The sequence below is a fragment of the Gouania willdenowi genome, chromosome 4 (assembly GCF_900634775.1).
Source record: "Gouania willdenowi chromosome 4, fGouWil2.1, whole genome shotgun sequence".
Classification (NCBI taxonomy): domain Eukaryota; kingdom Metazoa; phylum Chordata; class Actinopteri; order Blenniiformes; family Gobiesocidae; genus Gouania; species Gouania willdenowi.
The window spans coordinates 1,676,865-1,693,058 of record NC_041047.1 but is presented as its reverse complement, the minus strand read 5'-3'; the positions used below and the strand labels follow the sequence as shown (position 1 = coordinate 1,693,058).

At 33.9% G+C, this 16,194-nt stretch overlaps 2 protein-coding genes and 1 long non-coding RNA gene across 31 annotated transcripts in view; all 3 read right to left on the bottom strand.

Moving 5' to 3' along the window:
- LOC114461434 (mucin-5AC-like) overlaps positions 1–16,194 on the bottom strand; it is a 419,115-nt gene that overhangs the window by 114,774 nt on the left and 288,147 nt on the right. The window lies entirely within an intron of this gene.
- Positions 6,961–9,455, bottom strand: LOC114461443 (uncharacterized). The gene is made up of 3 exons (XR_003673840.1): positions 9,437–9,455; positions 8,979–9,095; positions 6,961–7,224 (listed from the first exon to the last, which is right to left on the bottom strand). It is a non-coding gene; the product is annotated as an uncharacterized LOC114461443 (long non-coding RNA).
- Positions 13,278–15,643, bottom strand: LOC114461439 (general transcription factor II-I repeat domain-containing protein 2A). The gene is made up of 2 exons (XM_028443519.1): positions 13,644–15,643; positions 13,278–13,552 (listed from the first exon to the last, which is right to left on the bottom strand). The coding sequence occupies exon 1, from the start codon at positions 15,197–15,199 to the stop codon at positions 13,892–13,894; it is 1,308 nt and encodes a 435-aa protein (XP_028299320.1). The 5' UTR covers positions 15,200–15,643; the 3' UTR covers positions 13,278–13,552; positions 13,644–13,891.

Here is a 16,194-nt window from a genome sequence, read left to right as displayed (position 1 = left end):
AAATAAATGCAATAATTAACAAAGGAAAACTGATTAACAATTATCATATGACTCACATGTTCCTTGAATACACAGGGTCTCGTCTCCCGTACACGGGATTGAAACATCACATCTGGTGGGTGATGCACAGAAGAAACACTGGAGACTGTTTTGAGTCTGTGACTGAGTATGAGCTGAAACAATAAGGAATTATTATTGTTTTGAGTAAATCCTTTACTTTAGTTTGTTTTATGCTTAGGGGTTAAAAAGCAATGTACACAAGATGATGACAAGGTAAACAAAAACAGGATTATAAAGGAACAAATCGTTTTATTCCTAAAGTCAGTATTAGATTATTTTAAAGTACAAAAAGTTACTACTCACATATATATTAGATTGATTTAACATGTGCTAGTTGTTTTTACAGGATTAAAAGTTGATTAAACAGTAAAAAATGTTGAAACCACGGCTATGATTATAATAAATATAAATATATGACTATAAATATAAAACCATAAAGTGCCTCAAAATAAATTAAAATGGGGTCTTACCAGGTAAGGTATTATTGTTACACCCATCAGTGTTACAGCACTCAGCAGATATCAGTGCACCTGAAACACCCAAGTTAAGTTCATATGTTTGAGAGCCTGTGATTGGACACAGAGCTGATGATGCACATCCTTTGTAGAATCGTGTTGTGTCAGATGAACCAAATGCTGTGTCTGCAATTACAAAATAAAGATTGATTATATTAAACAAAGAATCAGCTGACGATATGTTTAATGTTTTCATCAGAGATATAATGTCTTTAAATGATAAATATCCAACCTGTGATGGTGGCAGTTACACACATAGTTTCTGTAGAACATGTAATTGTAGTTTCAGTTGAACATGAACCAGTGCAACTTAGACATTTAAGTCCTCCAGCTGTAGTGAAGATAAAATCACAGGATGATAATAAATGTATTTTAAACATCAAAATGTGTAGAATAAGTGAACAATAACAATGAATAAACAATACAACATATAAACATTTCATTAAAATTAACTCACATGTTGTAGTTGGAGGTGTGGTAGTTGTAGTAGGAGGTGTGGTAGTTGTAGTTGGAGGTGTGGTAGTTGTAGTTGGAGGTGTGGTAGTTGTAGTTCCATCATTACATTCATCTGTATCACAACAGTTTGGTCCAGAGCTGAAGGTTCCTAACTCTGGTAATAATGGTAGTTCTCCCAGCCTTCTACTTGCAGTACACACACTTGGTGATACACAGCCATAAACTTTATCGTTCACTGTGGATTAAAATATAGATTATTAACACTGATTTTCTTTTGATGGTATTTCTAAATAATATAACTCAAGAGAATATCTAATAAAATTGCTGATGTTTCAATTATTTTATGGCTACATTTTAGCTCTTGTATGTCATTGCTAAGTCAACCTGTCAATAAAAAACAGTAAATATTTTTGTTAAATTTCACAAAGCAATTTTTTTTCATTGTGTAGGTTTTTTTTAATTATTATTATTGTTGAAGGAAGTCCGATAATAGAAGTTTTTCTTTTTAAAAAGTAATTTGTGCATTTTTCAGTGAAGACAATTGTTACGGCAAGATTTGCGGTTGACCTCATTTTGGAGACATGATTTATTGCTCTGGTTGAAGGATGGAGTCCAGTCGGAGCATTGATGATTTTATAAAAAAAGATTTATTAAAACTAAGTAAATAAATAGACAAAGATGGAACAAAGTGAAACAAAAACCAGTGACCGTCCGGCCGGAGGTCCGATGATCGAGTGACACACAGTTCTGACACGTATATCCCTGCAGTTCCCCCTCCCTCCTCCCCCCTGGGAGATAAAGACAGGACAGAGTGGAGGAGGTGGGGAGAGAGGAGAAGAAAAAAACATTTTCTTCTTCTTGGGTCAAACAGTCCTGGTATCTGCTTGATTGTCATGGAGACGGAGGGGTGTGCGTTTATGTGTTTGTGTGTATGAATGGATGTGTATGGCGTGTGTATGTGTGAGTATGTGAGTGTGTGTAGCCATGTGAGTGCGTACACAGAGAGTGCCTACGCATCTGTCCTTGATAGTGTGTGCGTTCGTGTATATCTGCATGTGAGCAGAGACTCTGTGCTGCACTGAGTACAATACGATCTGTACTGTTTAATCATGATTCAGCTGTTCAAAAGTGTAAAGAGTAATGGAGTCATCATGTATTAAAACATGACAAATTGTACACATGAACATACATTTGACGATATGATGATGAATATAAAAATGGCCATAACATTCCCCACTTTTGGTCGCCATCAACGACCAAATCAAGAAACAAAATTATTATATTCCACCTTTGCGTTATTGTCATACATTGGATATATTCTTCTTTTGTGAGGCACAGATATATCAAGAAAAATGTGGAAATAAACCTTAAAAAAAAGCTTCATCATTATTATCAATGGCATGAATCATCAAAAATCATCCTTTATTACATCTAGATAAGCAAAAATCATCATTTGCATCAAGGACATCACTCGTCTTCATTGGCTGAGTTCAGTGGTGACTGGGGTCACCAATAGCTAGAAGAATAGTGCAACCATGGTTAGAATCACCGCACTTGAGTGGCGGCATCATGAGTGAAGAACCTTGAGTATTTTCCTCAATCGCAGCAGAAGGGTTTATGACTGTATTCCTGCAGCTAGGTGTGAGGTTGTCCACCCTCCATCTAGCTATAAGCATTTGGTGTGGCTTAATCAATACATTTCTTTAATAACAGTTTTCATGTATTTTTCTAAGTTTCTAACAATTTTCTAAACACTATTAAAAAATTGCCCACAAGCATTTTCAGGCTAAACCTTTTGGCCAAAGGTGTTAGCAAATTTATTAAAATAATTTATGTCATAAAAGGTTATATCATCTGCAGCTCCTAAAAAATACTGGCCTCATTTTTTAGAAAATTACTGTGTTGTTGATTTTCTCAATATTTATGTGTGCTTTTATTCCCTTTAGAAAGCTTATAGTAATTTTTTAACTGATTGAGCATATTTTAATTTACATTAACTTAGTAATTTATATATATATTTAAATATTCTAATAAAGCTAAAGTAAAAATGAAACTAAATGCAATAATTAACAAGGTAAAACTGATTAACAATTATCATATGACTCACATGTTCCTTGAATACACAGGGTCTCGTCTCCCGTACACGGGGTTGAAACATCACATCTGGTGGGTGATGCACAGAAGAAACACTGGAGACCGTTTGGAGTCTGTGACTGAGTATGAGCTGAAACAATAAGGAATTATTATTATTTTGAGTAAATCCTTTACTTTGGCTTGTTTTATGCTTAGGGTTTAAAAAGCAATGTACACAAGATGATGACAAGATAAACAAAAACAGAAATATAAAGGAACAAATCGTTTTATTCCTCAAGTCAGTATTAGATTATTTTAAAGTACAAAAAGTTACTACTCACATATATATTAGATTGATTTAACATGTGCTAGTTGTTTTTACAGTATTAAAAGTTGATTAAACAGTAAAAAATGTTGAAACCACGGCTATGATTATAATAAATATAAATATATGACTATAAATATAAAACCATAAAGTGCCTCAAAAATTATTAAAATGGGGTCTTACCAGGTAAGGTGTTATTGTTACACCCATCAGTGTCACAGCACTCAGCAGATATCAGTGCACCTGAACCACCCAAGTTAAGTTCATATGTTTGAGAGCCTGTGATTGGACACAGAGCTGATGATGCACACCCTTTGTAGAATCGTGGAGGGTCAGATGAACCAAATGCTGTGTCTGCAATTACAAAATAAAAATTGATTATATTAAACAAAGAATCAGCTGATGATATGTTTTATGTTTTTATCAGAGATATAATGTCTTTAAATGACAAATATCCAACCTGTGATGGTGGCAGTTACACACATAGTTTCTGTAGAACATGTAACTGTAGTTTCAGTTGAACATGAACCAGTGCAACTTAGACATTTAAGTCCTCCAGCTGTAGTGAAGATAAAATCACAGGATGATAATAAATGTATTTTAAACATCAAAATGTGTAGAATAAGTGAATAATAACAATGAACAAACAATACAACATATAAACATTTCATTAAAATTAACTCACATGTTGTAGTTGGAGGTGTGGTAGTTGTAGTTGGAGGTGTGATAGTTGTAATTGGAGGTGTGGTAGTTGTAGTAGGAGGTGTGGTAGTTGTAGTTGGAGGTGTGGTAGTTGTAGTTGGAGGTGTGGTAGTTGTAGTTCCATCATTACAGTTTTCTGTATTACAACAGTTTGGTCCAGAGCTGAAGGTTCCTAACTCTGGTAATAATGGTATTTCTCCCAGCCTTCTACTTGCAGTACACACACTTGGTGATACACAGCCATAAGCTTCATTGTTCACTGTGGATTAAAATATAGATTATTAAACACTGATTTTCTTTTGATGGTATTTCTAAATAATACAACTCAAGAGAATGTCTAATAAAATTGCTGATGTTTCAAATATTTTATGGCTACATTTTAGCTCTTGTATGTCATTGCTAAGTCAACCTGTCAATAAAAAAGCAATTTTTTTTCATTGTGTAGGTTTTTTAAAATTATTATTATTGTTGATGGAAGTCCGATAATAGAAGTTTTTCTTTTTAAAAAGTAATTTGTGGATTTTTCAGTGAAGACAATAATCAATACATTTCTTTAATAACAGTTTTCATGTATTTTTCTAAGTTTCTAACAATTTTCTAAACACTATTAAAAAATTGCCCACAAGCGTTTTCAGGCTAAACCTTTTGGCCAAAGGTGTTAGCAAATTTATTAAAATAATTTATTTCATAAAAGGTTATATCATCTGCAGCTCCTAAAAAATACTGGCCTCATTTTTTAGAAAATTACTGTGTCGTTGATTTTCTCAATATTTATGTGTGCTTTTATTCCCTTTAGAAAGCTTATAGTAATTTTTCAACTGATTGAGCATATTTTCATTTACATTAACTTAGTAATTTATATATATTTTTAAATATTCTAATAAAGCTAAAGTAAAATGAAAATAAATGCAATAATTAACAAAGGAAAACTGATTAACAATTATCATATGACTCACATGTTCCTTGAATACACAGGGTCTCGTCTCCCGTACACGGGGTTGAAACATCACATCTGGTGGGTGATGCACAGAAGAAACACTGGAGACCGTTTGGAGTCTGTGACTGAGTATGAGCTGAAACAATAAGGAATTAATATTGTTTTGAGTAGGGATGTAACGATTCACTCAACTCCCGATACGATTCGATTTACGATACTGGGTTCACGATACGATTTTCTCACGATTTATTTTACAAAATGGGACTGTAGACAAATGATGACTGAAAAATATTCTTTTATTTTTTTTGGGAATATACTGTATTATTTTGCTTTTATTTTTCATTGTCAAAAGAATCCCTTGATAAACTATTCAAAACAATGCAATTTCACTAAAAATAAATCTTGAATTGAAATAAATAAAGGAATAATACAAATGAAGAAGAAGCCTAATAATTTAAATTCTGGTTCTATAGTAAACAATTCAAAACTACATAATAGTTCTTTTTCTTTTTAAAAGTGCAACTGAAAATGTATTTTGTGCCTTAACAATTAGACTTTAAAAAATAATAATAAAAAAAGTCATTTTACTGTGTTGACGTCAGATATTTGTTTGGACCAGCAGAGGGCGCTAGTAACCCAGTGGTCGGTTGGCATGCAGATATTCCACCAGTGAAGAAGAGATGCTATGCTAGCAGACAGAGCTAATAGAAAAACGTGACTTTTACAGATATTCACGTAATATCACAGATATTCTTTCGGTGCTAAAGATGTAAAGAATCATTTATGAGAATGTTTAACAGTAAATGGCGGCCAGAAAGAAAGTAGTAGCAGATTCCACCCCTCACGTCCGCTTCTGGAAGGATTAATATATAGCGCCCTCTGCTGTTTAAAAAAAGTACTGCGATTTAATTTTCAGAGCATCGATGTGAACCGTGATACCTATGAATCGATTTTTAACTGCCTTACGATTAATCGTTACATCCCTAGTTTTGAGTAAATCCTTTACTTTAGTTTGTTTTATGCTTAGGGGTTAAAAAGCAATGTACACAAGATCATGACAAGGTAAACAAAAACAGAAATATAAAGGAACAAATCATTTTATTCCTAAAGTCAGTATTAGATTATTTTAACATGTTTGTTTTTAAGTTTTTCTTAATTAAGTGGATCACACTGTAAAAAAAAAATGAAATAGATTTAAGAAACTGAAATTTAAATTAAGTTTCTGATCATAATCCACAAGCTCAATGTCACAAAGGCTCTCTAAAAAATAAAGTACCTCAAAATATATTAAAATGGGGTCTTACCAGGTAAGGTATTATTGTTACACCCATCAGTGTCACAACACTCAGCAGATATCAGTGCACCTGAACCACCCAAGTGAAGTTCATATGTTTGAGAGCCTGTGATTGGACACAGAGCTGATGATGCACATCCTTTGTGGAATCGTGGAGGGTCAGATGAACCAAATGCTGTGTCTGCAATTACAAAATAAAGATTGGTTATATTAAACAAAGAATCAGCTGACAATATGTTTCATGTTTTGCTCTGAGATATAATGTCTTTAAATGACAAATATCCAACCTGTGATGGTGGCAGTTACACACATAGTTTCTGTAGAACATGTAACTGTAGTTTCAGTTGAACATGAACCAGTGCAACTTAGACATTTAAGTCCTCCAGCTGTAGTGAAGATAAAATCATAGGATGATAATAAATGTATTTTAAACATCAAAATGTGTAGAATAAGTGAACAATAACAATGAATAAACAATACAACATATAAACATTTCATTAAAAAAACTTACATGTTGTAGTTGGAGGTGTGGTTGGTGGTGTGGTAGTTGTAGTAGGAGGTGTGGTAGTTGTAATTGGAGGTGTGGTAGTTGTAATTGGAGGTGTGGTAGTTGTAATTGGAGGTGTGGTAGTTGTAATTGGAGGTGTGGTAGTTGTAGTAGGAGGTGTGGTAGTTGTAGTAGGAGGTGTGGTAGTTGTAATTGGAGGTGTGGTAGTTGTAGTTCCATCATTACAGTCATTTGTATCACAACAGTTTGGTCCAGAGCTGAAGGTTCCTAACTCTGGTAATAATGGTATTTCTCCCAGCCTTCTACTTGCAGTACACACACTTGGTGATACACAGCCACGAACATCACCGTTCACTGTGGATTAAAATATGTATTATTAACACTGATTTTTTTGATGACATTTGTAAATAATATAACTCAAGAGAATGTCCAATAAACTCGTTGATTTTTCAAACATTTTGTGGCTACATTTTAGCTCTTGTATGTCATTGCTACGTCAACCTGTCAATAAAATATCAATAAAATATTTTTGTTAAAAATCACGAAGCAATTTCTTTAATTGTGTAGGTGTTTTTTTTTTTTTTTTTGTTGGAAGATTGCCAGAAAAAGCATCGTCTACGAACTCTTCATTTTATTTTACTTATTACGTTGCTTAAGGCCTTCAGTCCATATCAGACATGAAGACCAAACTCAATAGTGTTGCCGTGCACAGAAACCTTCCGTGCGTGTGATGTTTTAAACTATATATTTCTGTACCATAGCAAACCGCATGATAAGCTTCCTCTAAAATGAAACAGCTGTGAATTTTTTTTTACTGTGGTTTTTCAAAATCTGCAAGCAATAGCAAACTTTTGGATAACATGTATCTCTTTTACACCGTTTCCTGTGTTCTTTTAGATGCTTCCTGCTACATTTTGTGTGTGACCTTCATCAAAAGAGACTGAGTTGGTCTCTTTTGATACAGGATGTAACCCTTGTGAAATTCCCACCTGAACATGTACGAACAGTATATAAGGAGAATGTGTTTTAGACAAGAGAGCGCTCATCAAGAGAAGATCTGCTGATAACTCAGACTGGACTAAATGTTAGGCTTAGATTTTAGCTTATTTCCCATTGAGGGATTATTATACATCTGTATTGTTTTATCTTATAAATAAAAGGGTTATTTGCCTGAACCACTCAGGCATATCCAACAAAAGAACTTTGTATTTGTCTCTTTCTTCCTCTAAGGACCAATTAAATGACCCAAGGACTGCTCTATCTTCCCAAGGTAAGTTTATCTCCCCAGGCCTCAGAAAACTAGAGAGAAACATAATGCATCGATAGACTACATAGGTCAGATATTGTAGTAACTAGATGTATCGTTGACCCCATTGGGAGTCAGTGTCTGTGAGCGGCTGACAAACAGAATAAACTGTATACAATCAAACGAGTCACCTCAAACAAAAGCAGTCTAGATGTCTAAAAGCACAAGGCCGTCCGTCAGTGACGTTACTTCACCATACAGGCGTGTACAAGTACTTCATTGGCTGGTGGCGGCCATTGTTTCCCAACACTTTTTTTTTCTTTTTTTTATTTTGTGGAAGAAATTTTGATTAATAAAAGTTTTTATTTTTAAAAAGTATTTTGAGCATTTTTCAGTGAAGACAATAAACAATACATTTCCTTAATAACAGTTTTCATGTATTTTTCTAAGTTTCTAACAATTTTCTAAACACTATTAAAAATTGCCCTCAAGCATTTTCAGGTTAAACCTTTTGGCCAAAAGTGTTAGCAAAATTATTAATATTATTCTATATTTTTAAACCTCCCTAAAATATTCATTAACTGATTTATGTCATAAAAGGTTATATCATCTGCAGCTCCTAAAAAATACTGGCCTCATTTTTTAGAGAATTACTGTGTTGTTGATTTTCTCAATATTTATGTGTGCTTTTATTCCCTTTAGAAAGCTTATAGTAATTTTTTAACTGATTGAGTATTTGTTAATTTACATTAACTTATTAATTTATATATATTTTTAAATATTCTAATAAAGCTAAAGGAAAATGAAAATAAATGCAATAATTAACAAAGGAAAACTGATTAACAATTATCATATGACTCACATGTTCCTTGAATACACAGGGTCTCGTCTCCCGTACACGGGATTGAAACATCACATCTGGTGGGTGATGCACAGAAGAAACACTGGAGACTGTTTGGAGTCTGTGACTGAGTATGAGCTGAAACAATAAGGAATTATTATTATTTTGAGTAAATCCTTTACTTTAGTTTGTTTTATGCTTAGGGTTTAAAAAGCAATGTACACAAGATGATGACAAGGTAAACAAAAACAGGATTATAAAGGAACAAATTGTTTTATTCCTAAAGTCAGTATTAGATTATTTTAACATGTTTGTTTTTACGTTTTTCTTAATTAAGTGGATCACACTGTAAAAAAAAAAATGAAAGGTTTAAAAAACAGAAATATAAACTAAGTTTTTGATCATAATCCACAAGCTCAATGTCACAAAGGCTCCCTAAAAAATAAAGTATCTCAAAATAAATTAAAATGGGGTCTTACCAGGTAAGGTATTATTGTTACACCCATCAGTGTCACAGCACTCAGCAGATATCAGTGCACCTGAAACACCCAAGTTAAGTTCATATGTTTGAGAGCCTGTGATTGGACACAGAGCTGATGATGCACACGATTTGTAGAATCGTGGAGGGTCAGATGAACCAAATGCTGTGTCTGCAATTACAAAATAAAAATTGATTATGTTAAACAAAGAATCAGCTGATGATATGTTTAATGATTTGCTCAGAGATATAATGTCTTTAAATGACAAATATCCAACCTGTGATGGTGACAGTTACACACATAGTTTCTGTAGAACATGTAATTGTAGTTTCAGTTGAACATGAACCAGTGCAACTTAGACATTTAAGTCCTCCAGCTGTAGTGAAGATAAAATCACAGGATGATAATAAATGTATTTTAAACATCAAAATGTGTAAAATAAGTGAACAATAACAATGAACAAACAATACAACATATAAACATTTAATTAAAATAAACTCACATGTTGTAGTTGTAGGTGTGGTAGTTGTAGTAGGAGGTGTGGTAGTTGTAGTAGGAGGTGTGGTAGTTGTAGTTGGAGGTGTGGTAGTTGTAGTTGGAGGTGTGGTAGTTGTAGTTGGAGGTGTGGTAGTTGTAGTTGGAGGTGTGGTAGTTGTAGTAGGAGGTGTGGTCGTTGTAGTTGGAGGTGTGGTAGTTGTAGTAGGAGGTGTGGTAGTTGTAGTTGGAGGTGTGGTAGTTGTAGTTCCATCATTACAGTTTTCTGTATCACAACAGTTTGGTCCAGAGCTGAAGGTTCCTAACTCTGGTAATAATGGTAGTTCTCCCAGCCTTCTACTTGCAGTACACACACTTGGTGATACACAGCCATAAGCTTTATTGTTCACTGTGGATTAAAATATAGATTATTAACACTGATTTTCTTTTGATGGTATTTGTAAATAATATAACTCAAGAGAATGTCTAATAAAATTTTTGATTTTTCAAACATTTTGTGGCTACATTTTAGCTCTTGTATGTCATTGCTAAGTCAACCTGTCAATAAAAAACAGTAAATGTTTTTGTTAAATTTCACAAAGCAATTTTTTTTTTATTATGTAGATTTATTTATTTATTTATTTATTTTTGTTGAAGAAAGTCCGATTGTAGAAGTTTTTTTCTTTTTAAAAAGTATTTTGTGCATTTTTCAGTGAAGACAATAAACAATACATTTCCTTAATAACAGTTTTCATGTATTTTTCTAAGTAAATAACAATTTTCTAAACATTATTAAAAATTGCCCACAAGCGTTTTCAGGCTAAACCTTTTGGCCAAAAATGTATTAATATATATATATATTTTTTTTAAAGCCTCCCTAAAATATTCATTAACTGATTTATGTCATAAAAGGTTATATCATCTGCAGCTCCTAAAAAATACTGGCCTCATTTTTTAGAGAATTACTGTGTTGTTGATTTTCTCAATATTTATGTGTGCTTTTATTCCCTTTAGAAAGCTTATAGTAATTTTTTAACTGATTGAGCATATTTTAATTTACATTAACTTATTAATTTATATATATTTTTAAATATTCTAATAAAGCTAAAGTAAAATTAAAATAAATGCAATAATTAACAAAGGAAAACTGATTAACAATTATCATATGACTCACATGTTCCTTGAATACACAGGGTCTCGTCTCCCGTACACGGGATTGAAACATCACATCTGGTGGGTGATGCACAGAAGAAACACTGGAGACTGTTTGGAGTCTGTGAATGAGTATGAGCTGAAACAATAAGTATTTATTATTATTTTGAGTAAATCCTTTACTTTAGTTTGTTTTATGCTTAGGGTTTAAAAAGCAATGTACACAAGATGATGACAAGGTAAACAAAAACAGGATTATAAAGGAACAAATCGTTTTATTCCTAAAGTCAGTATTAGATTATTTTAACATGTTTGTTTTTACATTTTTCTTAATTAAGTGGATCACACTGTAAAAAAAAAAAAAAATGAAAGAAATTTAAGAAACTGAAATTTAAACTAAGTTTATGATCATAATTCACAAGCTCAATGTCACAAAGGCTCCCTAAAAAATAAAGTATCTCAAAAATTATTAAAATGGGGTCTTACCAGGTAAGGTGTTATTGTTACACCCATCAGTGTCACAGCACTCAGCAGATATCAGTGCACCTGAAACACCCAAGTCAAGTTCATATGTTTGAGAGCCTGTGATTGGACACAGATCTGATGATGCACATCCTTTGTAGAATCGTGGAGGGTCAGATGAACCAAATGCTGTGTCTGCAATTACAAAATAAAAATTGATTATGTTAAACAAAGAATCAGCTGATGATATGTTTCATGTTTTTATCAGAGATATAATGTCTTTAAATGACAAATATCCAACCTGTGATGGTGGCAGTTACACACATAGTTTCTGTAGAACATGTAATTGTAGTTTCAGTTGAACATGAACCAGTGCAACTTAGACATTTAAGTCCTCCAGCTGTAGTGAAGATAAAATCACAGGATGATAATAAATGTATTTTAAACATCAAAATGTGTAGAATAAGTGAACAATAACAATGAATAAACAATACAACATATAAACATTTAATTAAAATAAACTCACATGTTGTAGTTGGAGGTGTGGTAGTTGTAGTAGGAGGTGTGGTAGTTGTAGTTGGAGGTGTGGTAGTTGTAGTTGGAGGTGTGGTAGTTGTAGTTGGAGGTGTGGTAGTTGTAGTTGGAGGTGTGGTAGTTGTAGTTGGAGGTGTGGTAGTTGTAGTTCCATCATTACAGTTTTCTGTATCACAACAGTTTGGTCCAGAGCTGAAGGTTCCTAACTCTGGTAATAATGGTATTTCTCCCAGCCTTCTACTTGCAGTACACACACTTGGTGATGCACAGCCATAAGCTTTATTGTTCACTGTGGATTAAAATATGGATTATTAACAATGATTTTTTTTGGTGATATTTGTAAATAATATAACTCAAGAGAATGTCTAATAAAATTGTTGATTTTTCAAACAATTTTGGCAACATTTTAGCTCTTGTATGTCATTGTTAAGTCAACCTGTCAATAAAAAAAGAGGAAATTTTTTTGTTCAATTTCAAGAACCAATTTTTTTTTTTTTATTATGTAGATTTATTTATTTATTTATTTTTGTTGAAGGAAGTCCGATAATAGAAGTTTTTCTTTTTAAAAAGTAATTTTTGCATTTTTCAGTGAAGACAATAAACAATACATTTCCTTAATAACAGTTTTCATGTATTTTTCTAAGTAAATAACAATTTTCTAAACATTATTAAAAATTGCCACAAGCGTTTTCAGGCTAAACCTTTTGGCCAAAAATGTATTAATATAATTTTTTTTTTTTTTTTAAAACCTCCCTAAAATATTCATTAACTGATTTATGTCATAAAAGGTTATATCATCTGCAGCTCCTAAAAAATACTGGCCTCATTTTTTAGAGAATTACTGTGTTGTTGATTTTCTCAATATTTATGTGCTTTTATTCCCTTTAGAAAGCTTATAGTAATTTTTTAACTGGTTGAGCATATTTTAATTTACATTAATTTATTAATTTATATATATATATAAATATTCTAATAAAGCTAAAGTAAAAATGAAAATAAATGCAATAATTAACAAAGGAAAACTGATTAACAATTATCACATGACTCACATGTTCCTTGAATACACAGGGTCTCGTCTCCCGTACACGGGGTTGAAACATCACATCTGGTGGGTGATGCACAGAAGAAACACTGGAGACTGTTTGGAGTCTGTGACTGAGTATGAGCTGAAACAATAATGAATTATTATTGTTTTGAGTAAATCCTTTACTTTGGTTTGTTTTCAAAAGAGCCATTTTGCCCCCTCGTCTGCCAAAAAAAAATTGTAGGGAGCCGCACAAAATAACAGAGCTTGTAAACCTTTAAAAGTTCTGATCTTTTTTTATTTTAGCTGTTATAACCACTGAATACAACAAAAAGTAGTCCACTTTAAAATAAAACATTTAGCTGAGCTTTAAAAATAAACATAAAATTAAGACCGTCCTTGACAAGTCCACGTCAGTGTTCTCTCGTCCTCTTCGGGTTTTTTGCTCAGCCAGCAATAAACTGAAGCACCTGAACATACCAAAAAATCTACATCAGCTCGGAGTCTGATTTTTTTTTTTTCCAGGAAAAATAATAGTTTATTAAATCATATTATTCTTACATGTTTAATGTGACTTCTGTGTCTGAACTTCGCTGCAGATCTTCTCTATTTCAGGGCTGTAGGATATGACTTTGATCTTCATACAGGCCTGTAGGCTCTCATCTACGAGGCGGGAATGGTGTTTGTTCTTTATGAAGTTCATGTTTGAGAACAATTGCTCGCATAAGTATGTTGAGCCAAAGATGGACAAGACTCCAAATGCATACTTTTTCATGTTACTATATGTGTCAGGAATGGCACTCCATGTTTCAAAAACAAGTTTGTCGGCGTTTGTTCTCCAAATCACTAAATTTGTGCTCTTTAACGAGTGTAGCCTTCTGACGGGCGACTTCTTCAATATCCGCCGTCAGTGATTTGAACTTATTTACCCATAAATCTTTATCCGCTATGTCGACCAGTTCAATTTCTAGATCAGGCTTACTTACTCCGGTGAATGCAACTGTGTTCAGCAGGGATGGGTCGATGTCCAGCGGTGTGACAGAGAAAGAGAGGGTGGGCTTCTCCTTTCTGAAATCACTGAATCTTTCTCCAAATGCAGCTTGCATTGTAATGATGGCACGGTGGAAATAATCATAATTTATTTGATTGTTCGCTTCTTTGAACTCTCTTAGGGAGGGAAAGTGAGAGAGCGTACCTTTTTGTGCATCTTTTGCGAACACTGTCATCTTGCGCTCAAATGCCAAAACATCTTCCAGCATCTGCAGGGCTGTGCTTCCCTTTCCTTGGAGATTTTTATTCAGCGTGTTCAAGTGACTTGTCATATCCACCATGAAGTACAACTTACTCAGCCAATCGAGGTCTTCCAGTTCAGGATAGCTGAGGCCTTTGCTTTCCAAGAAGGTTTCCACATGCTCCAGACAGGTAGCGAAGCGTTTCAGCACCTCTCCCCTGGACAGCCACCGCACTTTGTTGTGCAGAAGGAGATCCGAATATGCATTGTCGACTTCTTCTAACAATGAACAAAACTGTCGGTGGCTTAACCTGTTCGCAATTATTTTGTTCACTATCTTGATAACGAGGTTCATCACTTCCACACAGTCAAGGGGGAAAGTTTGTGCGCACAGCGCTTCTTGGTGGAGGATGCAGTGAAACGTCATGAGCTCTCGATCCAGCGACTTTTGAAGCAAATTCACAAAGCCCTTATGTGCTCCTCTCATGCTGGGTGCCCCATCAGTAGATACTGACACCAGGTGAGTGGTGTTTATTCCTTTCGCTTCTAGACAACTCAAAACAGCATCACAAATGTCCTGCCCTGTTTGGCCCTTTAGCGGTTCAATCAGTTCTTCCTGAGGCCCATCAGAGTTTACATATCTGCATAACAGTGCTGTCTGCTCAACATCGTTTACATCACTTGACTCATCACAGGCAAGTGAAAATGCATGAGCTGAATTAATGGCAACAATTTGCTTACTGCTGATATTTTCTGCCATTTTAATGGTTCTGTTTCTGACGGTTTTTGCGGAGAGAGGCATTTCTCTAATTTTCTGAATAATTTCCCGTTTGTTTTTAAAGTCGGAGAATAGATGTTCCGATGTTTTCATGAACGACTCCTTCATATACTCTCCATCTGTGAACGGCTTTTCCCTCTTCACGATCTCCAGAGCCGCCACAAAGCTAGCAGTGCTAGTTGACTGTGGAGAACTGATCCACTTCTTGAAAGATCGTTTGCGCTCTTCAGCTTTTCGTAGCAGTTCCGAAATTTGAGTCGTCCTCGGTTGAGTATTTTTCAGCAAATGCTAAGTGTTTGTTTTGAAAATGTCTTTCAATGTTACATTTTTTGTTGTTCGATATTTTCTCACCACATATCAAGCATACAGGTAAGCCAGCGTCGTTGGCGGTGAATGCAAATAAATAAGTCCACGCTGAATTAAACTCTATTTTCTTCCGAAACTTTCCTTTTTTGGGTTTTTTTCATGGCTATTCAGGGTTCACAACGTCGCACACAGGTTCACACAGGTTCACACAGCTGCCAGCAGGTAAAGGTGAAGGATGTTGACGTTGATGTGACGTGGCCTATATTTTGTTGACAAATTATGAATTAGAAATAGGTCTCTAGCTTTTTAAAAATTGGATCGTATCAACTCAAATTCCAAGATAACTGCGCAATAAAATAAACGAATAATAATATGTGAATACAAATGAATTAAGAAATACTTATTTATATTCGTTTTTTGTTTTTGTCAAGGAGGCCAAAGGGAGCCGCTATAAGGAGGCTCCGGAGCCGCAGGTTGCCGACCCCTGGCTTAGGGGTTAAAAAGCAATGTACACAAGATGATGACAAGGTAAACAAAAACAGGATTATAAAGGAGCAAATCGTTTTACTCCTAAAGTCAGTATTAGATTATTTTAACATGTTTATTTTTAAGTTTTTCTTAATTAAGTGGATCACACTGTAAAAAAAAAAAAAAAAAAACTGAAAGGTTTAAGAAACTGAAATTTAAACTAAGTTTATGATTATAATCCACAAGCTCAATGTCACAAAGGCTCCCTAAAATAATAAAGTACCTCAAAATATATTAAAATGGGGTCTTACCAGGTAAGGTATTATTGT